The following is a 27,888-nucleotide window of genomic DNA, read 5'->3' as shown; positions in this document are numbered from 1 at the left end:
CTATAAGAAAGCATGCAGAAGCTTTATTGTTTTGCTACCCCTTGTGCAGATTTCTAAGTCATAGTACCAATAAACGCATGGTATAATGAAATTGGGGCAATGATAAGTTGTACTTTCAGAGACCATTGATCAATACTTTGCAAAATGTCAGAACAGCCTTGCAAAGTATTAACATGGATAAAAATTCATTAAGTTAAAGCAATCCAAGATACAGCCAAAATGCAAGAAATAGCACTGTGCATACACAAACATGGAATACTGCAGAGCTCATTTAAAAATGGCACCACTGGACAATATTTTACAATATGCACATTTATTTGAGGCAGGGAAACTAGTGCTCCACAAGTGAAGTGATAATACAGATAAGTGCCTCGATTGGCCATTTATGGTACTTAGTACAATTTAAAACAAACACTTGAAAAGTAAAATGCTAGGTAGGACAGGGCTATTGGAAACTAAACATCTTTAGCGTGGAAAAAATATGGTGCTCCCTCCCCATTCTTAGCCAGACAGTATTGCCAGAGACTGTGCTCATCTTTAAAGCACACTTACTTTACATTCAGTGCTATTTTCTTTCAGAAATCAGAAGTTGTACTTTTAGATGACAAAAGCATTTGTGTTACCTTACAAACATTCAAACTGGAAGCTTAAGATTCTGGCAGACAATGTTGCATATTAAATAGAAACCAACTAGCAATTGTTACTGAACATAAAAAACCTTATTCAATCATAAAAAAATACTATAATTCACCACCACAGACTTTTTTACATAGTTTATAAATAATAAATAACAGTAGATTACAAATGGATTTACTTTAGCCCAGTAAGGTCTTCTTAAAAAGTATACTACTGTATTACCTCAGACTGACCAAGGTATTGTATCAAGACTACTACTCAAATGTAACTCCTTAAATGATATGCAGAGCTAGTATCCAATCCAACCTTAAAGCCTTTTCCTAGAAATTAAAGTTAATTTAGTGGCCTGCCCTCTGTAAGGCAGACAAAGGCATAAAGCTATACAGCAGCTGTGACAGGAACACACACACTGCTATCTTACAAAATAATTGGGATTCTCCATAGCACCTCCCAATAGAAGAAACACCTTGAAAAACAGCAAGCACTAAGAGAAAGCAGCACTGAAGACAGCATCTGGTAAGCACTCTACAAACAACGTCCTTTGCCCACCCACCAGTTTTACATTCCTTAATTTTAACAATGTCCCCTAAGGCACAAAAATACCTATGGCCTCAATGCCACAGGAGACATTGATGGCGCCGTACACATTCTTCTTTACTCAGTAGTTTAAGTAACTTAGTTACTTGCACCATACATTTTAGATCAAAGCAGGGATTATTTCTCGTTGGCCAAATAACTATGAATATTTACCATATTCCATAGAATCTACTGGATGAAGGGGGTGGGGAGAGAACTATGCAGTTATGTTAACCATATTTCACAGGGTATTTGTATTTCCCCTATTGATAAATATGCTAGTCACCCTAGAAGGGTCTGCATTTTGTTTTAAACACAAACAACTTCTAGAACCATAGTGTTCAACTGCAATGAAGCAATTGCCAGTAGCACTACAGACAGCCAAGCATTTCTTCCCAGCTACAGAGTTGGGGGAATAATTTTACTTTGGGTTAGTGGGAGAAATTAGATATTTACCCCAACCAGAAATTGTGTTTATGAAATAAAAATCTAATTTACTAAAAAGAATCTGTCAACGAATAAATGAGCATTTCCAAACATCTCTGCAACCACCGCCTGTTTCTCCAGACAAAGTGACCATGGCAGTAACAGTACCCAGTATTGTCGTAGAAATAACACTAATATTGTAAAAAGATATCTGTTCAGGAATCAAAAGGTTTTTTCTTTTAAAAAAAAAAGAAGAGTTAGTATAAACTGAACAGACATCTTGTTTGTAAAATAATCAAAACCAGACATTAATATGGTCTAAAGTGTCCATTAAGGCTAAATCAAAACCACTGGGAAGAGTTGTCAAGAAATAAGATTACATTAATTTTTCCATTAGTATTTTAATCCTCATGTTAGTGATTCTCAAGGATCGGAGTTCTTCATTTCTCTGTACAAATGTACAGCACAGCTAAACACTGAGTCAGAACAGATTAAGTCACTTAGGTGAGAGATCATCCATCAAAATGAATGAAGAGCATGAGTTTGAGCATGTTACTGGAGATTCTGTGGTAATGCTGCCTTTAGCCAGTGAATCAGAGGAAGAACCAATACTGCTGCTACTCCTATCGAGAATATCTGAAGACAAACTGGAGACACAGGAAAATGGTTACTTAAGAACATGTGAACTATGAATTGGCATACCAAGTTAATGCACTTGGAAAAAAAATTAAAAAAAAAATGTAGGAGAGACATACTACCACTCAGCCTTTACTGCAAGACTGGCAGCCCTGAAGACTCCTTATTTTGCTCTAGCATGTTATGGATACATTCATGCTCCTTAAGGGAAAGAGGAGCAGAATTTTTTTTTAAAAACATGCATTATAAATTGATACAAACTTCAACCAGCTGTAGAATAGAAAAGTCAGTTAACAGAAGTAGTGCCTTTAACAATTACAAGGGAAATAAGGAATTTTTTTTTCTGATGAAGATTCCAATGACATAGCTATTCTGATGCCACTGATTAGCCAGTTTGCTCTCAAATAATCTTTCAAAGCAGGATCTTGCAAAATAGTTTTTTTTCCTTAAGAAAATTCTCTCACACTTGGATTTTAAAGGCTATCATGATTCCAGATTTTTATTTGCAAACTGGAACTTCATAAGAGTTGAAAAAATGACAATTCTCACTGATTGTAGGTGGCTTTCCAATTCTACAAAACTCAGGAAGAAGTTTGTTATTTTAGAACCACTTAATCTGATGTGTCTCCTTGGAAAGAGACAAGATTCAAGCCAGACAAGTCACCTTCCTGTTTCTACGAAACAGACAGATGCATCAAATTAAGATGTGAGTGACATCAATATAATCTTAACTGTGGAATATCATAAGAATTTAGCTTCATATCAACTATTAGCCTATGGGAATGCACAGGAGATATGTGATACTATAATTCCAAAAATATCATTCTGCTCACTATACCATTCTGAAACAGAAGGGCACCTAGCAGGTGCTGCAGACAGCAAATTATAGTCAATAGTGAGTGATTTCTGCTTTGAGGGAAAGTAAGGACACCACACAATAATTTCATTTACTATGAAGCATCTGACCTGTGAGCAGCAAGGATTCCCTGCCTATTCCAGGTATCAAAAAGGGTTCTTGTGAGATGTTTAGATGTGACCAAGAAGAGTGAACCACTTATGGGCAGCTCGTCAAATCAGCCAAACAGCAAGCAAGAAAACTTTAATTCCAGAGAGTTGGGGAAGCTTTATTATTGCTGTGATGAAATGCCAAGTATAGTTTCTACTAGTCTGCAAATGCAAATTATTTAGCACAAGTTAAAACTTCTCTGAAAAACCAAGGTGCTGAAGATATCTAAAGGACCTCTGCTTTGGTGTTTCAGTGTTTATAATACAATATTTTACCATGAACTGAAATCTGTCAGATGTGTAACATCAGGAGAAAGCATGTTGGTAGTTCCTTGGAAAAGTCTCTTTGGCTGACTTTCAGTTTCCATTTCACCTGAGAAAAGTAATTAACAGTCAAACTTGTTTGGTTCTGTGAAATATCTCAGCAGAGTAACTTCAAAGTTCTTTCTATCCAAGACTATTTTGGGTGTCCCATATAGTAAGTAATTACATGCATAACATCTTGCACTGTGATCTGGTCAGATCTCTAATTAAGCTTGGTAAGAGCCCTAACACCCCTAAAGCTATAGGAAGTGATTTGATTATTCAGTCCAACCTTTGAGTATGTACTGAACTTATGCTTCAACATTGTTTAAGGGACATGATGCTACCGAAAGTGCAGTAAAACAAAGGTTCTGGTCACTCGAAGATCTCACAGCACTTTTCATAGGAGTTGGGATCTAGACCCAGTGTCTTGCCAAATTCAAACCCTGATTTCATTCTGCCTATATCAACTCCTTTTGCAGTTTCATTTGCATACTGTATTCTTCATTCCCTGTCCTGAAGTAATGTGTAGTGTTGCTCTGTGCTATTAAATAGGTGCCGGGTTCCAACCCAGAAGTGAGCACTCTGCAGTGTTTGTTGAAATGTTGAATAGCAGTTTGCGTCTTGTGCAGTGTCTCATACTCAATATTTTAAAAGGTTATTTCTCAGAGATGTTAAGCTTAAATTGTTATATATTTAGAATTATATAGCTTGTATATGCTTTAAACATATGTTTTTAAAAGCAATATAAATGTCAAATGTAAGTGGTTTTAAAAGGACTCATTTTTACAGCCAGCTGTATAACTTGTTTAAAACTGGGCTGCTATATGGACCATTTTCTGGCCATCCGCATATCGTTCTCTTAATATTTAAGAGCAGGCAATCACTCCCATTTTGTTCACTAAAAAAAAAATTGTATCGTCACAATATCAGTAACTTTGAGAAATTTAAACAGCATGGGTCAAGAATGGACCCAAAGATGCCCTTTTGGATATTCATGCCAATATTGACAAACATGAAAGCACACTCACAAAGCCTTACACAAAAAACATTAGGCACAACATCTAATCACTTCTGCTTCCTCATTGTGAGACAGATTACTTCCTCACCCCCCCATGTAAACCTATGGACTTCTTTGGGATTGTAATGTGAAAGGCAGAATTGGGTCCCATATGTTTAGTATATTATACCAGTGGTGGGCAACCTATGGCCCATCAGGGTAATCCACTGGAAGGCTGTCAGACCCTTCATTTACATTTGCACAGCTGCCTGCAGCTCCCAATGGCTGCAGTTCGCTGTTCCCAGCCAATGGGAGCTGCAGGAAGCAGCGCAGGTTATCCTGACAGGCTGCAGGTTGCCCACCACTGTCTTATACTGTGGGACGATACCCAGTTCATTTATCAGTTTCTTATATAAAGTTCAGTTATCTGATACTTTAGTATTTTTCAGTTTCATTTTTATTGCCAGGTTCATGAGAGTTTTCAGATGTAGTTTAATTCATAGTCTACCAGCAAAAGTGTATTTGAAATTTGGGCACTACTTTTTCAGCTTCCAGTTAACTTATAGCAGTTCTAGTGTCAACTTGGGGAACTAACTGAAAGGTTTCACATTAAAAACATACTATAAATGAACTTTGTGTACATAATGTAGGAGAAATACACTACCACTCAGCCTTTACTCCAAGACTGGCAGCCCTGAAAACTCATTTTCTGTAGCATGCAAGGAATATGTTCATTCTCCTTTGATGAAATAATGATGGCTTCCATCACACAGACTGAAGCTAAAGAACATAGATGTAAAATACTCTGGATCCTCACACAAACTGAGAAGAAAAAGGTCGGACAACTCTTTCAAGAAATGTGAAATTCTACAGGAAGGCTGCATAGTAACATGCATCATTTTTACCACTAGAAGATATTTTAACAGCTAGCATTTCACAGTTGTACAATATAACACTTTGATATGCCGAGACTTTCCTATTAGGGATTGTTTCAGTTTATGGCTATGACTATACATGTTACCATGTAATAAATGCAGACTAAGGACCGCTAAGCAATTCAAGAGTTTAAAATTAAAGCAACCAGAATTATGTATTTCAGGAGGATATGAAGGAATTAGGTGTACTTAGTGACATTTATGATTAAGGACTATTCATAATTAAGGCTAAGATTTTGTCTCGGATATTTTAGTAAGAGTCAGGGACGGGTCATGGCTTTTGTGAATTTTTTTTTTTGCACCCATGACCCGTCCCTGACTTTTACTAAAAATATCTGTGACAAAATGGGGATCTGCATCTGCAGGTCCCCACACCGCCTAAAGTGGGGTAGCTGGGTGGTGGCTAGGGTCCTCTGTGGCAGCTGCCAGAGGCCACAAGGGTACCCAACAGCTCCCTGCCCTTGCGGGGGACCCTGCAGCTCCCAACCACTGCAGGCTGAAGTCACGGAGGTCACTGGAAGTCTCGGATTCCCATGACTTTGGCGACCAAATCATAGCCTTATTCATAATTAAAACTGGTTTGTGTTTCCAGTAAAAGTAGAAATGAGTTTGCTCTTTATCTGTGAGAACTGCTCCAAAAAGCACCAAAGTGGAGTGGGGAATGGGAAAGCAGGCTCTAGTTTGGACTTTACTTGTACTGTGCTTTTGCTTTAAGTGGTGCACTTTAATGTACTTTGGCATCTTACATTCAGTGAGTTTCACTATGGGTGCTAAAAGCTGCTTCACATTTAATATTGCAACTCAGTTTCTATTAGAAATCTGATTTTTTTTTTTTTTTGCATACGCTCTAAAATCCACAAAGGAATCCCCTCAACTAAATAAGTGGCATCTGCAGTAAAGGCAGGGTTTTTTTAAAATCAAATTTGAAATAAATTAGACCAGATTTGACAGATTGGAAGTAGGTCAATTTATTTTGCCACTTTTTTTTTTAAAAGCAAACAACCAACTTCACAATTTCATAAATACACACTTAGGGAGAATAAAAGGAGATGTCACTAGTGTGGTTGAGTAAGGAAAGATCAACAGAACTGGATGGGGTAGGTGGAGAAGTACTTGCCGCATAAGCATTGGAAAATAGTTTTTTTTTAATCCCTCAGTTTAATGTAGTGTCCATTAATAATAATATGGAGAATTTATATAAATTTTACTTCAAACACCATACCACCACCATATTTCTTGTTAAGAAAAGCAGATTTTTCAAAGGAAAAACACTATCATGTACTCTATGCTACTTCCATCCCTCTAATTCTCAAAATATCCATCTTTTGAACTTTCATAGTATAAAACAAACACTGGGTATAAAATTTCAAAGATATTCAGTAAACATATAAAAGGGAATACTTCCATAATTAGAATAAACTTTTGAAATGTACCACTATACAATCTATTTCCTTCAGAACATCATTTATGGAAGCCAGATATATTTCTAACGTAACAAAAATGGTTAAATACAGAGGGAGCCACAGTAATATAGTAATCCCAGAATACAAGGCAGACGCCAATTTTAATCATAGAACATCAGGGTTGGAAGGGACCTCAGGAGGTCATCTAGTCCAACCCTCTGCTCAAGGCAGGACCAATCCCCAATTTTTGCCCCAGATCCCTAAATGGCCCCCTCAAGGATTGAACTTACAACCCTCAACCTTAAACTCAAGCCGGAAACCTTGATTTAAATCACTGATTTTAATTATGTTTTGCGTTTGTACTTGTTATTTTCTTAAGGACAGGCCAGTTCTCATTAGCTGGTATCCATTGAACCATGGTGATATGCAACTAAATAAAGCTTTTTATATTAAATTTCTTTTTGCTAACCAGAAGGATACTCTATATTTAAGCAATTATATAGCTGAATTTATTTATTCAGATTACATTTTATGCTAAAAATGCATAATTCATAAATTTCTATTTACCAGATTAACTTTTTACTTGTGGTTTGTGTCAAGATCTATTTGGCTAGAAATTCAAATTCAATTAAATGCATAAATACAGTATTTTAAAAAATAAAACTACCTTAAAATATTGGCTATATAAGAAATCAAAACATGTTTTGTATTTAACACTAACTGGTTTATTAAAATAAAGGAAGTATTATCTCTAGTTAGTGAATTGAACTGATTGGTTTTGGTCACCATGTCCTTCAAGGTTTTAGAACTAGCAGACCTAATGCGCTCTCACATATTTTGTTCATAGAGTTTAAGAAACAAGCTTTCCTGCTTTTTCAACTCCCAATGGGTTTCTTAACTTTGAATGAAGTAATAACTGAACTGGATGCATAAACTGAAAAGAAGAAAATATTTTCTCTATACCCTCAGAAGAGCGAGTCCAAACCTAGTTTAAATATTTAGACTCTGGCTCCAGGTGCTTAAACTGACTTCCACCAGTTCAGTGGTATAACTGTCTTTAAAACGTGGCAGCAAACATGTACTGCTTAATAATTTTTGTATTTAGTTTAAATGACATTAGCGTATAAAGTAGCCTAGTAAAACATAGGGTTGTCAATTTCAAGTTTAATTTTAAATAGGTTTACTTTAAAGACAAACCTTTATTTAATTTAAATCAAAATCCAATTTTGATGTTTTTTAAACTGTTTTGATCCACCTTGCCAGAGAATCTAAAAAAACTTTAAAGGTGAAGCATATTTATCTTAATTTACAGCTTCCTGCAGCTAAAAATGATTGCCCATCTAGCATAGATTTTTATGTACATCTGATTTTTAGCAAGTCAATCTTTCCAGTTTCCAGCCCATGTTTACTAATAGTCAAAGGTGAAAAACATTCCAAGTTTTAAATAGTAAATACAAGTGACTATTTTAAAAGTAATTGTAAAGTTTAGTAGAAGTCAGATTTATAGTATTTTAGGCACGCCCTTTTGTTTTATTTTACAGCTGGAAGTTTGGATTGGCAAATTCCAATACATCATGGAGGAGCACGCACTATATTTTGAGGAAAGGCTACTGCTTAGCTTAGCATTTGGATTTAAAGGCAGAAAGTCTATCATCTCTACAATATCAGAAGTATTTAAACATACCTTTCCTTTTAATGGGACCAAGAACACTGGGCCTGATACAGTTGATTGGACTCTGACTCCTCCTGCTAAAAGAGCCAATACTGGTATCAATAAATTCTAAAAAGTTTAAGCTTGAACTAAATGTTTTATATACTACATCAATATACAACCACATTTTAAAAAGTGAATTCCTGTTTTAAAACAGTTCTGTACAGTTCAAATACGTAGGCAATTGGGAGTCTGATACTGTAGTTAAACAGAAAAGTTAGGTTTTGAATGGTGTTGTCTCGTTAGAGAAGGATTGTTAGGATATAGATATTCAGGCCTGTCAGTAAAGGCCTGTACTCTAAGAATTTAGGTGTATTTTTATCACTTGGCTAGTTATAGAGGTATAAAAGAATCAAAATCACTGTCTGCCGGTGTAAGGTCCTTCTCTTACTGCGACAGTCTGAGGCCCTGTTCTTAGGCTAAGGCCTTTGGCTAAGCAGCAGAGGCAGCCATAAGCTGGGAAGCGACCGGTCACATCCTCACACTCCAAACTAGTCACATTGAAATAAGGTGCTATTGGGCTGTTAGGAATATACTCCTGTCCTGATAATGCCTGTCACCTCCAGAGAAAGGGAAGTGCCTAGAAGATGTAAAAGGAAACTTAGTTTGATAGCATCCTGTCTGGCAAGAACTCACTTATCAATAGCTAGGATGTGAAATCCTCACTTCTGTATTTTTTGTCATTATAGTTCCCACTTTGCCATTGTTTGTCTGTATAAAGTCTGGTTCTGTGATTGTTTGTCTGCTGTATAATTAATTTTGCTGGGTGTAAACTAATTAAGGTGGTGGGATATAATTGATTAAACATGTTACAATATGTTCAGATTGGTTAGTTAAATTTCAGGAAAATGATTGGTTAAGGTATAGCAAAGCAGAACTCAAGTTTTACTATATAGTCTGCAGTCAATCAGGAAGTGAGGGGGTGGGTATGGGGAGGGCAGAAATGGGAACAAGGAATGGATATAGGATATAGGAAATTGGAATCATGTTTGGCTAAGGGCAGGAATGGGAACAAGAACACAGGTGTAAGGCTCTGTGGTGTCAGAGCTGGGAAGGGGGACACTAAGGAAGGAAACTGGAATCATGCTTGCTGGAAGTTCACCCCAATAAACATCGAATTGTTTGCACCTTTGGACTTCGGGTATTGTTGCTCTCTGTTCATGCAAGAAGGACCAGGGAAGGAAGTGGGTGAAGGAATAAGCCCCCTAACAAGGATATCTACCATATGATCTTTGGTAGATCATTTAATTTCTCTTTACTTGTGGAATGTCAGTCTCATTTTATCCATTTGTAAGTTAGGTATACTGCTTGTATACATCTGAGGGATTTAAAAAGTTTGCCTCATAAGCATTAGGAGATTCTCTATGAAGGACCCAGTCTAATCTAAATTTAAAGAGAATTCAAAGAATGCTAGCATTCAACTTCCTCTTGCAAAGTTGAACATTCAAAATTTTGGGGGATGTGGGGCAATGGTGGGGTCTCTAATTTCAACATCAGGGCAGTTTAAAAAGAAAAAAAGCTTTCAATATTTTGTCAGCCATTTTTAAAGGAAACTTCAGCCACCTTTTAAAGCAGGACAAAACTAGAACCATCCAGAAGTCATTTTATTAATGGATTCCAGTTGAGATTACAAATGAAAATTGCTTCAAATCAATTTCCAGGCCTGAATTTTAATACTGAACTGTCTTAAACTGCCAGATTATTATTGAAACTAAGTCAGTATGCATTTGTTACTGAGACAAATTGACTTACTTTGAGAATCGCCTTGTTGGACTAGGAATAGGACTTGGAGGTAATCCATTACTACTCACAAACATTTGTAAGGATGGTGAAAAACATTGCTGGGAAAAGAATTAAACAATAAAATACTTCTGCAACTTGCTTTTAAATAATCAATATTTTCCCCACCCCAACCAAAATCCCCAGTGAAAGTAACAAGGCCAACAACCACCTACTGGAAGCTTGGTAAGAGAGGGAGAAGAAGTGGTGCTGGGGGAGGGTCTTTGTCTCCACTGCACCCTTCCCGGGTTTGCAATGAAGAGACCCAGGAGCAACACAGAATAAAGGGAAAGGGCCATCCTTGTAAACTTAACATGGCCACAGGTGAACTCCTAATCTTTCCTCCCAAAAAGGCTCCAATGACCCCAAGCTATCACTGCTGACACCATCTTTCCCAGCACTCAGACCTGTTCACTGGGGTCTTGCACTCCTCCCTCTCTTCCTCCACACATACACAGCTTGTATCCAAATCTTGCTGCTTCCTCCATAGTATTTCTAAGATCCATCCTTTTCTTTCTTTTTAGGCAACTTAAAATCTCATCCAGGCCTTCATCTTTCAATTTGATTACCACAGCCGCCTCCCTAGCACCTCCCCTCCCTAAAGCACACAAAATGCAGCTGCTGAAGTCACTCAACGTGGTGAAGGAACCAGGAAGTCAGCAGGTCAGATTTTGCAGGGTTAGGTAGTAAGTTTTAGATATTGAGAAAAGTCAACAGTAGTTAGTCTATAACCATTGTTAAATCTTTCTTCTTTAAAAAGAGTAAATTATTTTGGGAGTTTAAAAAAAAATCCTTTGCAGTTCATCTTAATCTGAAATTTGTGTTTTCTTCCTTGTTTTTCATTTATCCTACCTTCCCTATTCCTCGGGTGGGTGAAGGTGCTGGGGAAACTGGGATGAAGTCTATTCTCTTTGGAGAGGAAGATTTCTCGGACTTGTCCAAGTCATTGTCACTCTGTAAATACAAAATGTTGCCCTTACGCTGATATAGTACATATCTTTAGAACCCGAGCCACAACATTTCAATGGCCAAATCAGTGGAACAACTCGAACACCAAACTTATGTTTTCTAAAATTATTTCCAAAGTCATTTCCACTTTTTCCTTAAAGCCAATGGTTAAGCGTAGAAGTAGAATTAAAAATTTAAACATCTGTAAAGAGATTACCAGGCTCAAGCTTTCCTCCCATGACTGGCTTATCTGCATTGCTGTTTGCACTTCCCTAAAACACAAAAAATCCCATCAGTGGCTACAAAGATGAAAAGTCTGGATACTTTCTTATTTTATTTCAGTCACACTCACCTTTCATGTGCTGTTTCTCTGTTCATTAAATCCACTCCTTCCTCCTGCAGGAGATAAGTGCTATAAGCTTTCATAATATTTAGTTCATCATGGTACTCAAAGCTGAATGAACTCTTCCTAGTTCAGTCATCTGCCTTTAGAATTTAAACAAGCCAGAGTAACACTCCAGAAGGAAAGGCCTGTCATCCATCCCAACTCACCATGTCTCCCTGTTCATCCCAGAGCCCAATACGTAGATCATAATAGTAGCTTTGAAAGTACTGAAGCACTTCAATATGAAGAAAGAACAAGCCCTATGAGGACACCACTCCAGACTTCAGAGTAGCAGCCGTGTTAGTCTGTATTTGCAAAAAGAAAAGGAGTACTAGTGGCAACTTAGAGACTAACACTCTAGGTTAGGGGATGAAACAGAGCTAAATGATTTAATGGAGAAGAAATGCCAGCAGTATCATTTCCATATCAAATACTTCACGAAGAGAAGGAGAGTGAAATATTTTGATAAAATATCACATGTGGAGTAGAATAATGCAATTTACCCTTCTGATTTGATGAAGTCTGCTGCTAGGAATTCGAATGGGAGATGATGACAGCAACTAGAAAAGAGTAAACATCCACTTCTCAATCATAAATCAGTAGTCTGCATACAACTTATTCTCAGTTACCTATGTTCTCTTTAAATTAGAATTAAGATAACCAGGTGTCAATAAGTGCTCAGAACTCAGACCATATTGTAGTAAGATGATAGTTGACCTTAGTATAGCTAGTGCTCTCTTCTTACGAAGTTCATTCCATTAATCAGTGGATGGCACAGTTCTCAGAACTGTAGGAAGCCACTGGCTATTGCCCTCAAATGTAGTAGCAATAATATAAACAATTAAGGTAGGGTACTGGAATAAGAATGTGAGCATGAGTTAGAACAGTGGTTCTCAACCAGGGGTACACATATCCTTGGGGGTACGCAGATGTCTTTCAGGGGGTACATCAACTCATCTAGGTAGTTGCCTAGTTTTACAACAGGTTACATAGAAAGAACTAGCCAAGTTAGTACAAACTAAAGTTTCAAACAGACAATGACTTGTTTATATGGCTCTGTACTATATACACTGAAATATAAGTACAATATTTATATTCCAAAATGATTTATTCTATAATATGGTAAAAATGAAAAAGCAATTTTTCAGTAATAGGGTGGTGTGACGTTTATATTTTTATGTATGATTTTGTAAGCAAGAAGTCTAGGTGAGGTGAAACTTGGGAGCATGCAAGACAAGGGTATAGCAGTCTGAAAAGGTTGAGAGCCATTTAGTTAGAACATTACAAAAATCTAACTTTGTACTTAAGTGGTAAGATATTATTCACATACCTTAAGCTATAATGGTATCACAAATTTTCAGAAGTGCCAGCAGGAAAAGTTGTAGGGAATTTAAATATTGGAAATAGCCCTTTGCAATAAACTTAACCCCTTTGGGGCAAAGATTGTCTCATAGCTAGGTCTGTACAGCACATAGATCTAATTTAGGGCTTTGGGCACTACCATAAAATAAGCGTTTACTATAACTAACAACAACATTAGGCATGGGGAAGACAGTGAAGTGACAGCTCCATAACAAAAAGTTTAGACCCAGAATTCTGTCATTCTTTTGCTATGTAAGACAGAGGCAATAGATATTTTATTTATTTTAGGACCTTTCAAGTCCCATAACCTCTTTAAAGAGCCAAGACCTACTCTTTACTTCCTATAAAAAGACAGGAATAAAATGATTTTAGCTGAAAAACAGTAATGCTATTTCCCATGATTTGTCCAAGTTAACAACTGATGGGGAAACATTTAAAGAGTCAAACATCTTTGAAAAGTGAAATAATTACAGGACTGTATGCTGAAAACCCTAAACAGTAAGGAGTAGAGTAACATTCAGCATATGAATTATTCTAAAATTAACTTCTCTTAATCTGTTGCTGTGAAGCCTGCTGTCCACCTCCAGCTCTCATCACCCTATCAGAGAGTCAAGTAAGTAGAAGGTTTGTGGTGTTTTTTTTTTTTAGACAGTTCAACTGTGCAGGGTTATTTTAAAATGAGACTGCAATTACTCTTTCCCACAGGCAAATTCCATGCATTGAGCTTTGAGACCAGAAGAGATGCTGGATTCCACTCTGCTATGGTATCCCAACTATGGGCAATGTTAACCAAAACAAAAAGGCAGGTTAGTAATCAGTAATATGCTTTTGTGGAGTATCCTGCTTATATCTACAAAATTTCTTGATTTTTCAGAGGAAATTTTCAAGTAATTTAAAGAAATCCATTTTGCAGCCAAGAGGTCTGTAAGAATATTTCAGTACAGCTTTAAATGAAGTTTAAACTTTTTATTTCCCCTCACTCAATTACACACTGTTGAGGTGTGAACACTGCGTTTAAGATTACTTACCATGCTATGACGGTTCATAACTGTTGTACTGTTCCTGCGGGTTCGCAACACATAAGGCTGAAAAACCTGTGAATTATCACTGAAAGAGATTACAATAGTTACTTTAATTTAAGGCACACATCAGTTATACAATCTTTTTGTATTACATATTTCAAGATACTGACATGTTCCCATTCTATTTGGCATATTATTTCAAAAAACTAGAGAAGGTAAGGGCATGGAGGATACTAGCTTGTCACCTTTGAATAGCTAAGTATCAGTGAGTAGCAGTGTTAGTCTGTATCCACAAAAACAAGGAGTCCGGTGGCACCTTAAAGATTAATTTGGGCATAAGCTTTTGTAGGTAAAAAAAAGCCACTTCTTATGCTCAAAAAAACCTGTTAGTCTTTAAGTGTTGTTTTTTGAAGAGCTTGACTCAAGTTTCTCTCTAGCTGAGTGAAATTAATGGTCTCATTCTACTTTTCAGTATCTGAAATGCTAGTGTTTTTTGATAGATTGCTCAGGGGCCTTTTGTAGACAGCCATATTCCTTAAGTCTAAAAAAAATTTGTTTTAAAACCAGCTACAAATATGATCTTCAGAAAAGGTTTGGTTGCACAGTTCCAATTAGTGTGTGGTATTCAGCAGACTAGTCCCTTGGACTGAGATTAGCAAGCAGACAGACTGGCATCCACACTCTTGCTTCCCCCAACTAGGGTTTATACCATTAACACAATTCTAGCATTGCAAAGAACCACAAAAGGTTTGAAGAGGTGACAGTTAAACTGAGCCTAACCTACATGGAGAACCTGCAGAATTATATGGAATTAGTTGTCCATAAACATCAACAAGAAGTGAAGCAACTACTGACTGGATGGAAGGGGAGTGCCTGTCTTGCTTGCTCAAAGACTTCGTGCACCCGACAAAAAGGCTGTATAATAGACCCATTTCAGGGCCAGCCCAATGGATTATGGAACTCCTGATTGCACAACGCACTGCATCATGGTTGGGGAGCAGCCCCTTGTGGGCATTCTCCCAGCTGGAGACTGTACCGAAGATGGAATAGGGATCAGTTGGATAAGCATCAGATGACCTCCTGAGGTCCCTTTCAACCCTGACAGTCTATGATTCTATGGGGAAAGAAGGGCTGATAGGTAAGGGGATGGATCTTCTACGTCTAACAGCAGGGCAGCAACCATCAAAACCCACAGCTTCCTCTCAGACATGGGGAAGAGGAGCCACAGGATGGCAGGAGGATGCCACAGCCGGGCCCCCATCCCATCTGAGCCCAGGAATGGGCACACCCCAGGCCCAAGTCCCTCAACCCGAGCCTATGGACCACGGGGGGGGGCTGGCGGCTACCACACTCCCAGGGTTGAAGTCGTTTCCATCATATACACAGTTTGCTTCAATGGCTCTCAGCACCGCCACTGCAGGAATTGTTCCAGTGCCCTTGCTATGGGGGGGAAGGGGCGGGCCCGGGTCTCGCTCACCTCAGCTCGGGGATGAGGGAACGGGGGGAGGGGCGGGCCCGGGAATGGGGGGAAGGGGCGGGCCCGGGTCTCGCTCACCTCAGCCCGTGGATGAGGGAACGGGGGGAGGGGCGGGCCCGGGAATGGGGGGAAGGGGCGGGCCCAGGTCTCGCTCACCTCAGCCCGTGGATGAGGGAACGGGGGGGAGGGGCGGGCCCGGGTCTCGGTCACCTCAGCCCGTGGATGACGGAACGGGGGGGGAGGGGCGGGAACGGGGTTGGGGCGGGCCCGGGTCTCGCTCACCTCAGCCCGTGGATGAGGGGGGCGCTGTTCGATCTCCTCAAGCTCCCCCCGTCGCTCGGGGCCGGCGCGCTGCCCGCCGGCAGCTCCAGGTCCAGCTCCATTTTCTCTTGAGCCATCGCGGCGGCTCCGGCTGCTCCTGCTCCGCCGCGGGGCCCATTCACTGGGGGCGGCCGCAGCGGCTCCTCATGCCGCCCCCCGCCCCGATCCGGCCCGGCCCCCCCTACAGGCCCCGCAGAGGCCGCTGCAGGCAGAGCCCGGGGGCGCTGCGAGCCGGGCGAGGGGGGCGGCACCAGCAGCGCCCCATGCTGGGGAGACGAGAGGGGGCGGCCCCTTCCCCCCTCCGCCGCCGCCGCCGCTTCCTCGGCCCCTCTCGGCTCCCTGCGCGCGGCGCCGGCCTTGCCGCCTCCTCGGGGAACCAAGCGACCGGGCCTAGAGAAGCACCACACAGAACGCGCCGCTACTGGAAGCGCTGCGCATGCGCCACACGCAGCCGGCGGGGTGGGGGAAACTGGTGTGCTGGAAACGCGCATGGGCTCTGTAGCTGCATCATACTAATACGCATGCGTGGAGGAGCCTCATCCGGAGAGCTTTGATTTCAAGGAGAAGCCCGGGCGCCAGGGAAGGGCGGGTACGCTGATTGGCTGAACCGGGAGGGCGTGTATTTGAAATGGCCCAATAGGCAGTAAGAAATTTGACGTTGTATGCAATGGTTGGAGCCGGAGTTTTTGAATTTTGGATGTAGGGACTGTGGGCTCGAGGCCCCCTGTTAACCACTAGCGCCTTGTGGAATTTTCTTGGAACCTGTTAATTACGGGTTCTGCTTGTGCTATATATTTACTATATTATCCATGGTGGCAACACCTCATAGCCGCTTTCCTATGGTTTGCTCTAGTACACTAGAATATGACCATAACCACATCACATAGTCTGGTGGAGCATCTTTGTGTATCCATCCAATCTGTTAGGTGTTTATATGATTGCCAAAGACAAAGGAAATCATCTGGGATTTGGGGCACCATCGGTGCACAATTTACACCCTTATCTTCAGGAATTTGCTACAAAAATTTGCCCAAATCTGTACAATATGATTCCTGCAAGGATTTCTCACGTAGCGTTTGGCTGTATGTGATCTTATCCTTTGCTGGCCAAGCAAAGCAAGGTCAAACGCTCGACTTGATTGCATTTCTGTCTTTGTCTGCCTGCCCTGTAACATAGTAAGTGAGAAACGTCACATCCACTAGTATGCAACAGTATGGTTTACCAGCACCTTTATGAAGATGCTGTCTTTTTCTCCAGAATCTCAGGTTTTGGGGGTTTTTTCTGAATCTGCAGGAAGCTTGGAACAATAGTTCTGATAGGGTTGCAAACTGTCTAATCACACAAACCCAAACACTTTTGCCCTACCTCTTTCCTTCTCCCAGGCCTTGACCCTCTCACTCCATCCTCTCTCCCTGTGTCGTGGGCTCTTCCCCACCCTCACTTAGGCTTGCCAATCCTCCAGGATTGGTCTGGAGTATCCAGGAATTAAAGATTAATCTTTAATGAATGATTATATCATGTGATGAAATCTCCAGGGATACATCCAACCAAAACTGGCTACCCTACTCTCTCACTTTCACCAGGCTGGGGCAGGGGGTTGGGGTGCGGGCTCTGGGCTGGGGCCAAGGGGTTTGGAGTGTGGGAGGGGGCTCCTGGCTGAGGCTGGGGAAAGGGGTGTGGGGTGCAAGCTCTGGGAGTGCTCTGCATGCACCCACAGCTCCCATTAGCCACAGTTCCCAGCCAATATGGAGCTGCGGAATGAGGGAGGGGGTAGCGCACAGAGACCCCCTGCCCTCCCCCATGGGCAGCGGGGATGTGCCAGCCACTTCCGGGAGCGGCACGCAGCCAGGGCAGGCATGGAACCTGCCTTAGCCCCGCTACGCCGCCAGACTTTTAGTGCCTAAAATCTCCTGGTTTGGCTTCAGTAACCTCTGGGAGATAGAGCCCGATTCCAGGAGTCTCCCGGCGAAACTGGGAGGGTTGGTATTCGCAACCCTAGGTGTGAACTGTCCCATTTATTTCAGTGAGGTGTAACTCAGGCCTTATCTCCAGCAGTGGTTTTCAACCTGTGGTCTGCAGACCCCTGCTGGTCTGCAGACTATATCTAATAAGGTGTCTATAAAAGGTTGTCATACAACTGTGGTTTTCTACCTGTGGTGTGTGGATCCCTGGGGGTCCACAGACTATGTCTTAGATTTCCAAAGGGTTCTGCACCTCCATTTCAAATTTTTGACGGGTCCGCAAATGAAAAAAGGTTGAAAATCACTGGTCTACAGTAAAAAGGGTTTGCTGGTATCGTTATAAGGGATATTGGCAAGGTTCCTTCCCCACTCTGAACTCTAGGGTACAGATGTGGGGACCTGCATGAAAACCCCCTAAGCTTATTTTTACCAGCTTAGGTTAAAACTTCCCCAAGGTACAAACTATTTTACCTTTTGCCCTTGGACTTTATTGCTGCCACCACCAAGCGTCTAACGAATATATAACAGGGAAAGAGCCCACTTGGAAATGTCTTTTCTCCCAAAATGCTCCCAAACCCTACACCCCCTTTCCTGGGGAAGGCTTGATAAAAATCCTCACCAATTTGCATAGGTGAACACAGACCCAAACCCTTGGATCTTAGGAACAATGAAAAAACAATCGGGTTCTTAAAAGAAGAATTTTAATAGAAGAAAAAGTAAAAGAATCACCTCTGTAAAATCAGGATGGTAAATACCTTACAGGGTAATCAGATTCAAAACATAGAGAATCCCTCTAGGCAAAACCTTAAGTTACAAAAAGACACAAAAACAGGAATATACATTCCATTCAGCACAGCTTATTTTATCAGCCATTTAAACAAAACAGAATCTAACGCATATCTAGCTAGATTACTTACTGAGTTCTAAGACTCCATTCCTGTTCTGTTCCTGGCAAAAGCATCACACAGACAGAGAGAACCCTTTGTTTTCCCCCCCTCCAGCTTTGAAAGTATCTTGTCTCCTCATTGGTCATTTTGGTCAGCTGCCAGGAAGGTTATCTTTAGCTTCTTAACCCTTTACAGGTGAAAGGGTTTTTTCCTCTGGCCAGGAGGAATTTAAAGGTGGTTAGCCTTCCCTTTATATTTATGACAGATATATATACTTGAGATAGCTTATAATAAGGAAGTGATACATAGAAATGCTGGTAAAAATATTTATCTTCTGACATGGGTCAGGATTTTTAAAAAGACAGATGGAAAACTGTGGCACTAGATAAAGAGAGAGAGAGAGATAAGTATGTATGATTACAGACAGGATTGTATTGAAATAGGTGCACCCTATATTTCTATGATTCTATGCATGTCTATTGTATTAAATATATAGATAAAGTAACCATGACAATATGTTATACCAATAAAATAAAAATCAGCAGGATCTTATTAAAGGGGAAAAGGCAAAATGCCACATTTATTGTGAATACAGAAAGAATCATAGTAAGCAGTTAGTTATAGCTATAACATTCTATTCAATTTCATATTTATTCACACATTCATTCATACACACACACACACACAGAGGTTCTGCAAGGTTGTTATCATAGTCACCAGCCTTAGAGCTGTTCATGCCAAGCCACTGGCCAGGTGGCCTAGACATGAGGAGGGAGCAGGGCCTTGTCAGATGTACATCTGATGCTCCTGGAAGTTGGTTTGCAGAATCAGACCTCAAAGTTGTCACTTTCAAGAGTCCTTTTTTATAGGAATTTCTTCCTATGCCAGTCTGTGGGAATTGCTTCATCATGCTGTTGCTGAATCAATCAGCAGATGGCACATTCCTGATGGCTCCGTGCTGCCAGATGTTATCTTGTTCTTTGGTTCTCCCGTTCTTGAGGCTGTTGGGTGGATTCCAGTCTGCCCTCCGGGGGTCCTCTGGTTATTTCCACTTGACGCCTTCTTCAGCCGATGGACACTGGATTCTTAGGCTGGCACCTCCCTGATCATTCAGTTATTATCCACACCAAGCATCCATCCACATACATCCTCTATCTCTATTTTAATCACAATTATTAACAAAGCGAGATGAATACAACAAAAGGGCGGGGAGTCTCTGAGTGCTGTTTCTGTTGTTACAGAGTATTGCTTTGAGTCGCTCTCTGTGTGAGTAGTTGTTCTTACAAATAATTGCTTTGAGAACAGACGCTGTCTTAGAATGTACTAACACAATTAGCAGCTTGCAAGTTTCACACAGAGAGGGAGAGAAACAGTACCAAAACCCAAGAGACCTCTTAATTAGTAATACTCTGGAATTTAAACTATGGGGAATCAAACTCATTCGTGATTTTAATACAGAACTTCTTTAATATGATCCAACAAATAGCTATATACAAAAAGGAATATGTGTCATATGAATATGAATAATATGGTATGAGGATTCATAGACAGATACATAGACGGTTATGTATGACCATAGATACATGGATGAGTATATATTTATGGTAATAAGAAGATAAATAGCTATAAGGATATTTAAGATGATAGGTACATATAGATACAGGAGTAAGTATCACAATATATAGAAAAATAAGTTTGGCATAAATACATATTTTAAAGGGGTTTGTACTGCCAAACATCACTGTAGTATCTGAGTATCCTCCATATGAAATAGATTATCAATGATGAAGTTCCTAATGGACTTAATGGAGTCTCTACTTCTTTTTCCTTATCAGATTATAGGAAGATCTATTTAGGTAGCTGCATTAGGGGTAGGTGGTTGATGTGAGTGTTGTTTTGTTTATGGTGGAAGAAGTTTACTAAACAGAAAAGTTTTGAGCATTTAATAAAAGAGTCAGGATTTGTCTAATCTCTGGAAGATAGCTTCACAGCTGTATGTCTACACTATGAAAGTAGGTCAATTTTATAGAAGTAGATTTTTATAAATCTATTTTATATAGTCGATTGTGTATGTCCCCACTAAGCACATTAAGTCAGCGGAGTGCGTCCTCACTACCGTGGCTAGTATCAACTCACGGAGCAGTGCACTGTGGGAAGCTATCCCACAGTTCCTGCAGTCTCCGCTGCACATTGGAATTCTGGGTTAAGCTCCCAATGCCTGATGGGGCAAAAACATTGTCATGGGTGGTTCTGAGTACATGTCTTCAGTCTCCCCTCCCTCTTTCCCTCTGTGAAAGCAACTGCAGACAATCATTTTGCGCCTTTTTTCCTGGGTTACCCATGCAGACGCCATAGCACGGCAAGCATGGAGCCCGCTTAGCGCACTGCTGCTGTTGCGAGCATTGTAAACACCTCGCACATTATACTGCAGTAGGTGCAGAACCTGGCTAAGAGACAGCAGCACGAGGACGATTGTGAGGAGGATATGGACACATGTTCCTGAAAGCACGCAATTAGCAATTGGGACATCATGGCAGCAGTGGCGCTGGTTAATACAGTGGAACGCCGATTCTGGGCCCGGCAAACAAGCACAGGCTGGTGGGACCGCATAGTGTTGCAAGTATGGGATGATTCCCAGTGGCTGTGAAACTTTCTCATGCGTAAGGCCACTTTCCTGGAACTCTGTGAGTTGCTTTCCCCTGCCCTGAAATGCAGGAATACCAAAATAAGAGCTGCCCTGATGGTTGAGATGCAATAGTTGAGTGGCAATAGCCCTGTGGAACCTTGCAACGTCTGACTGCTACCAGTCAGTCGGGAATCAATTTGGAGTGGGCAAATCTACTGTGTGGACTGCTGTGATTCAAGTAGCCAATGCAATCACTGACGTTCTGCTATCAAGGGTAGTGACTCTGGGAAATGTGCAGACCTTTGTGGATGGCTTTATTGCTCTGGGGTTCCCTAAGGGGTACTTCTCAATGGTGCTGCAAGCACTGGTGGATCACAAGGGACGTTTCACCAACATCAACGTGGGATGGCCGGGAAAGGTGCATGACACTCGCATCTTTAGGAACTCTGGGCTCTTTGAGCAGCTGCAGGAAGGGACTTACTTCCCAGACCAGAAAATTACTGTTGGGGATGTTGAAATGTCAATAGTTATCCTTGGAGACCCAGCCTACCCCTTGCTCCCATGGCTCATGAAGCCATACACAGGCAGCCTGGACAGTAGTAAGAAGCAGTTCAACAATAGGCTGAGCAAGTGCAGAATGGTGGTAGAATGTGCCTTTGGACGTTTAAAAGCTCGCTGGCGCTGTTTGCTGACTAGGTTAGACCTCAACACAACCAATATATCCATTGTTATTACTGCTTGCTGTGTGCTCCATAATATCTGTGAGAGTAAGGGGGAGACGTTTATGGTGGAGTGGGAGATTAAAGCAAATCACCTGGCTGCCAATTTTGAACAGCCAGACACCAGGGCAATTAGAAGAGCACAGGTAGGCGCACTGTGCATCAGAGAGGCTTTGAAAACCAGTTTCATGACTGGCCAGGCTATGGTGTGACAGTTGTGTGTGTTTCTCCTTGCTCCAAACCCACCCCCTTTGTTGATTTTAATTCCCTGTAAGCCAACCACCCTCCCCTCTTCAATCATAGCTGGCAAAGGAAATAAAGTCACTATTGTTTTGAAACCATGCATTCTTTCTTTATTAATTAAAGAAAGGGGAGATAACTGATAAGGTAGCCCAGGTGGGGTGAGGGAGGAGGAGAGGAGGGAAGGACAAGGCCACATTGCTTATTGTAGCCACACTACAAATCAAACAAATTTATTTCAATCAATCAAAACTGTTTGAATGACAGCCTTCTGTTGCTTGGGCCATCCTCTGGAGTGGAGTGGCTGGGTATCTGGAGCCTCCCCACCGCATTCTTGGGCATCTGGGTGAGGAGGATATGGAACTTGGGGAGGAGGGCAGGCGGTTGTACAGTGGATGCAGCAGTGGTCTGTGCTCTTGTTGGCTTTCTTGCAGCTCCAACAGATGCTTCATCATGTCCGTTTGCTCCCCTCAGCCTCAGCATTGCATCCTGCCTCTTCTCATCGTGCTCACTTATTGCTTTCCTGGACTCTGCCACTGAATGCCTCCATGCATTCAGCTGTGCCCTATCAGTGCGGGAGGACTGCATGAGCTCGGAAAACATGTAATTGCGAGTGTGTTTTTTTCCTTCTTCTAATCTGTGATAACCTCAGGGACGGAGATGATAGGGGGAGCATAGAAACATTTGCACCTGTGGAGGGATAAAAAGAGAGAGTAAAATTTAAGATGATACATTTCTGAGAACAAAAGGGAGACTCTTTCACAGTGAATCAAGCAATTCACAGCAGACAGCACATGTGCTTTAGGTACAAGGTTGCATATTCCCTTTTATATTGAGTGCCTGCCAGTATGGTGACACATCACACATGGCTGGGCAACAGAATTCAGTTTCCAGGCAGCCATGGTAAGCCAAAAGGTACGCGGGTTTGGCTTCTAACGCCTTCATAACATGTGGGAAGGTTTTCAAACTGTAGCGCCCTCCTTTCCCATAGCAAGCAATGCTGGTTGGGTTTGCCATTTAAAAGGAGGGACTGCGGTTTTTGGGTGGATGTGCAGCACACATCTCCCCCACCCCTCTGCGTGGCTATTTGGCATGATCCCTTCACCCCTCCCCCTGCCGCGTGGCTATTCTCAGGGATGATCCCTTTTAGGCAAACACAAACAGCCCAGCATGAATGGGGTCCTTTTACTGTTCCCTTACAAATAGTCTCCTATTTCAACCAGGTGACTGTGCATGATATCACTCTCCTGAGGCTAACACAGAAAGATATAGCCTGAATGTTGCTCGAATGCGACTAAAACCCAGGACCATTCGCTGCCATGCTTTGTGCTGCAGTGATTCCAGACTACTTGCTACTGGCTTGGCATGGTAAAGTATCTTACCGTGGAGGATGAAATAAGGCAGCCCTCCCCAGAAACCTTCTGCAAAGGCTTTCAGAGTACCTCCAGGAGAGCTTCAAGGAGATGTCCCTGGAGGATTCCAGTTCCATCCTCAGACACATTAACAGACTTTTCCAGTAGCTGTACTGGCTGCGAATGCATCCCAAGTCTTCAGGGCAAATCACACATTAAATACTATTGCTTTTAAACCCTGTACCTTAATTACAAATGTGCACTCACCAGAGGTGCCTTCTCTGCCTTCAGGGTTGGGGATCCCACCTTGGGAGGGTATTTGCTCCAGGATAATGAAAAGATCCTGGCTGCCGGGGAGAACGCATTCACCCCTTGCCTGCTGCGCATTCTCCTCCTCCTCCTCTTCCTCATCCACAAAATCCTCCTCTATGTTGCGTGAGACTCCCCCCTATCAGGTGTCCACGGACAGTGGTGGGGTAGTGGTAGGGTCCCCCCCTAGAATGCCATTCAGCTGATCATAGAAGCGGCATATATGGGGTTCTGACCCGGAATGACCGTTTGTCTCCTTTGTCTTTTGGTAGGCTTGCCTGAGCTCCTTGACTTTCACGTGGCACTGCTGTGTATCTCTGTTGTAGCCTCTGTCCTTCATGCCCTGTGTTTAATTACTTATTGCTTAAATTACACATTGCATAAAAAGTATTTCCATTACAGGTTCTGAATTTCCCACTCTTTAATTTAATTAAAGAGTATTCGTGAGACAGCAGCTCCCAGGCCACTGAGTTCCTGCCTCCAGCCCAGGGGCTCTCAGCTAACAATCCACAACAAAGTCCCCAAGGATCCAACCTTCTGAAGTTACAGGCAGGGAGCAGGAGCTCGCGGGAACTGCATGGGTCAAGCACAGCCCATCAATAATGGGAAGGAGGACATGCACACACAGCAGCAGCAGCAGTCCCCTGCACAGTAGACCACTTGATACTTGTGCTATGCCGCAAAAAGAAAAGGAGTACTTGTGGCACCTTAGAGACAAACAAATTTATTTGAGCATAAGCTTTCGTGAGCTACAGCTCAATTCATCAGATGCATTCAGTGGAAAATACAGTGGGGAGATTTTATATACACAGAGAACATGAAACAATGGGTGTTACCATATACACTGTAACAAGAGTGATCAGGTAAGGTGAGCTATTACCAGCAGGCGAGTGGGGTGGGACAGGGGGAACCTTTTGTAGTGATAATCAAGGTGGGCCATTTCCAGCAGTTGACAAGAACGTGTGAGGAACAGTAGGGGGTGGGGGAAATAAACATGGGGAAATAGTTTTACTTTGTGTAATGACACATCCACTCCCAGTCTTTATTCAAACCTAAGTTAATTGTATCCAGTTTGCAAATTAATTCCAATTCAGCAGTCTCTCATTGGAGCCTGTTTTTGAAGTTTTTTTGTTGATGAATTGCCACTTTTAGGTCTGTAGTCGAGCGACCAAAGAGATTGAAGTGTTCTCCGACTGGTTTTTGAATGTTATAATTCTTGACGTCTGATTTGTGTCCATTTATTCTTTTACATAGAGACTGTCCAGTTTGGCCAATGTACATGGCAGAGGGGCATTGCTGGCACATGATGGCATATATCCCATTGGTAGATGTGCAGGTGAACGAGCCTCTGATAGTGTGGCTGATGTGATTAGGCCCTGTGATGGTGTCCCCTGAATAGATATGTGGACACAGTTGGCAACGGGCTTTGTTGCAAGGATAGGTTCCTGGGTTAGTGGTTCTGTTGTGTGGTGTGTGGTTGCTGGTGAGTATTTGCTTCAGGTTGGGGGGCTGTCTGTAAGCAATGACTGGCCTGTCTCCCAAGATCTGTGAGAGTGATGGGTCGTCCTTCAGGGTAGGTTGTAGATCCTTGATGACGCGTTGGAGAGGTTTTAGTTGGGGGGCTGAAGGTGATGGCCAGTGGCCTTCTGTTATTTTCTTTGTTGGGTCTGTCCTGTAGTTGGTGACTTCTGGGTACTCTTCTGGCTCTATCAATCTGTTTCTTCAGTTCAGCAGGTGGGTATTGTAGTTGTAAGAATGCTTGATAGAGATCTTGTAGGTGTTTGTCTCTGTCTGAGGGTTTGGAACAAATGCGGTTGTATCGTAGAGCTTGGCTGTAGACAATGGATCGTGGTGTGGTCTGGATGAAAGCTGGAGGCATGTAGGTAGGAATAGCGGTCAGTAGGTGTCCGGTATAGGGTGGTGTTTATGTGACCATCGCTTATTAGCACTGTAATGTCCAGGAAGTGGATCTCTTGTGTGGATTGGTCCAGGCCGAGGTTGATGGTGGGATGGAAATTGTTGAAATCATGGTGGAATTTCTCAAGAGCTTCTTTTCCATGGGTCCAGATGATGAAGATGTCATTGATGAAGCGCAAGTAGAGTAGGGGCGTTAGGGGACGAGAGCTGAGGAAGCGTTGTTCTAAGTCAGCCATTAAAATGTTGGCATACTGTGGGGCCATGGGGGTACCCATAGCAGTGCCGCAGATCTGAAACGTGTGCTATTCCCTTCCTGCCCTCTGGCCCCGGCCGCGAGCAGAAGACAGGATACTCGGCTGCCTGGATCGTTGATGTGACCCACAATGGCAGTCCCGAGGTTCTTAACCGCTTTCTCCGGGCGTTGATGTACTGCGCAGGCGCAATGGCAACTCAGGCGCCGGGCGCCTCACTACAGTTACACTGCGCATGTGCTGACACCTCTTGACTCTGCTGCGTCTGTCATTCTGGGTCGCTATGGCGCATGCGTACTGCTTCCCAGCGATTCCCTGGGCCCGGTCGCTTGTTTCCCCGAGGAGGCGGCAAGGCCGGCGCCGCGCGCAGGGAGCCGAGAGGGGCCGAGGAAGCGGCGGCGGCGGAGGGGGGAAGGGGCCGCCCCCTCTCGTCTCCCCAGCATGGGGCGCTGCTGGTGCCGCCCCCCTCGCCCGGCTCGCAGCGCCCCCGGGCTCTGCCTGCAGCGGCCTCTGCGGGGCCTGTAGGGGGGGCCGGGCCGGATCGGGGCGGGGGGCGGCATGAGGAGCCGCTGCGGCCGCCCCCAGTGAATGGGCCCCGCGGCGGAGCAGGAGCAGCCGGAGCCGCCGCGATGGCTCAAGAGAAAATGGAGCTGGACCTGGAGCTGCCGGCGGGCAGCGCGCCGGCCCCGAGCGACGGGGGGAGCTTGAGGAGATCGAACAGCGCCCCCCTCATCCACGGGCTGAGGTGAGCGAGACCCGGGCCCGCCCCTCCCCCCGTTCCCTCAACCCCGGGCCCGCCCCTCCCCCCCCATTCCCTCATCCCCCGGGCTGAGGGGCGAGCGAGACCCGGGCCTGGCGCCCCTCCACCCCCCCAACCCCAGGCCTGGACTGTGGTGAGAGTTCCTCACCTCATCCACAGACTCCTCCTGTCATATTCCAGGTGAAATGAAGAGGCCTATTCTCTGGACACAGATTTCTTGCCTCCTTTTTGCATGGCAGAGCAGGAGACGTAGGTTTTGGTCCACGCGTGCTTTCCAGTCCCTTCCCCAGGAGCTAATGCACTGAGGAAGTGCCCAGGCTGGTCTCCATCTTCACCTTGCCTCCCTAAAGTGGCTGTTGGGAGCAAGCTCACTTTTGATATTTGATCATAGTTGTTCAGGTTGAATGCAGGGTTTGATTTTCCTGATGAAAGTTTAAAACACTCTTTCCCTTTGGAGTGTGCTTTAATGCACTTCTCACTGACACATATGTTGTCAAATACATAACCATTCACCAGGGATCAGGAGCATATGTCCACTGCATCATCACCAAATTAGTTTTTCTGTGAGAGCCAGAGATGGAAAGAGCCAACTGGCTGACCTATCCTCAGTGGATTCCTGGACTGGATTTAATATGCAGTTTTCCACCTTAGCTGATGTAACTGGGCCCTTATGTCAAGGTATCTGCCCACTGCCATACTTCGATTTTGTTGTTTCTGAGGCAACAGCAGCTTGAGTTTCTATAAAATGTAGTGGAATACAGCCTTTCTCATACTTAAAACAGAAGCATGTTTTGTATCCAGTTGCATCTCAGTAGCTAAGCAGAGTTAATTAATATTTGGATGAGATATGCTGATGCTGTAGAAAGTGGTATTATGATTTGGTATGCTTTTCCATATGAAACTGTAGATCTACTACTAATGCTTCAGAGTGGTATCTGGTG

At 42.7% G+C, this 27,888-nt stretch overlaps 2 protein-coding genes, 1 long non-coding RNA gene and 2 other non-coding genes across 6 annotated transcripts in view; 1 reads left to right on the top strand and 4 right to left on the bottom strand.

Moving 5' to 3' along the window:
- Window positions 1-296: 296 nt before the first annotated feature.
- LOC125642716 (PABIR family member 2-like) lies at window positions 297-16,433 on the bottom strand. The gene is given in 12 exon segments (XM_048864427.2): window positions 297-2,285; window positions 3,556-3,652; window positions 8,605-8,669; window positions 10,384-10,472; window positions 11,263-11,364; window positions 11,576-11,630; window positions 11,711-11,754; window positions 12,247-12,303; window positions 14,134-14,212; window positions 15,887-16,353; window positions 16,355-16,379; window positions 16,381-16,433. Coding segments are annotated over 12 exon segments (1,284 nt in total). The 3' UTR covers window positions 297-2,134.
- Window positions 2,375-2,518, bottom strand: LOC125643256 (small nucleolar RNA U109). The gene has a single exon (XR_007358654.1). It is a non-coding gene; the product is annotated as a small nucleolar RNA U109 (small nucleolar RNA).
- On the bottom strand, window positions 5,225-5,355 carry LOC125643257 (small nucleolar RNA U109). The gene has a single exon (XR_007358655.1). It is a non-coding gene; the product is annotated as a small nucleolar RNA U109 (small nucleolar RNA).
- Window positions 16,434-22,445: 6,012 nt separating the features above from the next.
- LOC142073252 (uncharacterized) lies at window positions 22,446-26,471 on the bottom strand. Its single transcript, XR_012670045.1, has 2 exons — window positions 23,978-26,471; window positions 22,446-23,048 (listed from the first exon to the last, which is right to left on the bottom strand). It is a non-coding gene; the product is annotated as an uncharacterized LOC142073252 (long non-coding RNA).
- LOC125643126 (P2R1A-PPP2R2A-interacting phosphatase regulator 1) overlaps window positions 26,461-27,888 on the top strand; it is a 29,432-nt gene continuing 28,004 nt past the window's right edge. Inside the window, exon 1 of one of the 2 annotated variants that reach the window (XM_048865286.2) lies at window positions 26,461-26,932. In XM_048865286.2, the coding sequence (XP_048721243.2) occupies window positions 26,478-26,932 (455 nt within the window). In that variant the 5' untranslated portion in view covers window positions 26,461-26,477. The remainder of the gene's footprint in view (window positions 26,933-27,888) is intronic. The other variant, XM_075132573.1, reaches the window with a different exon arrangement.

The sequence above is a fragment of the Caretta caretta genome, chromosome 9, assembly GCF_965140235.1.
Source record: "Caretta caretta isolate rCarCar2 chromosome 9, rCarCar1.hap1, whole genome shotgun sequence".
NCBI classification, from domain to species: domain Eukaryota; kingdom Metazoa; phylum Chordata; order Testudines; family Cheloniidae; genus Caretta; species Caretta caretta.
This window is presented reverse-complemented; position numbering and strand designations above follow the sequence as displayed.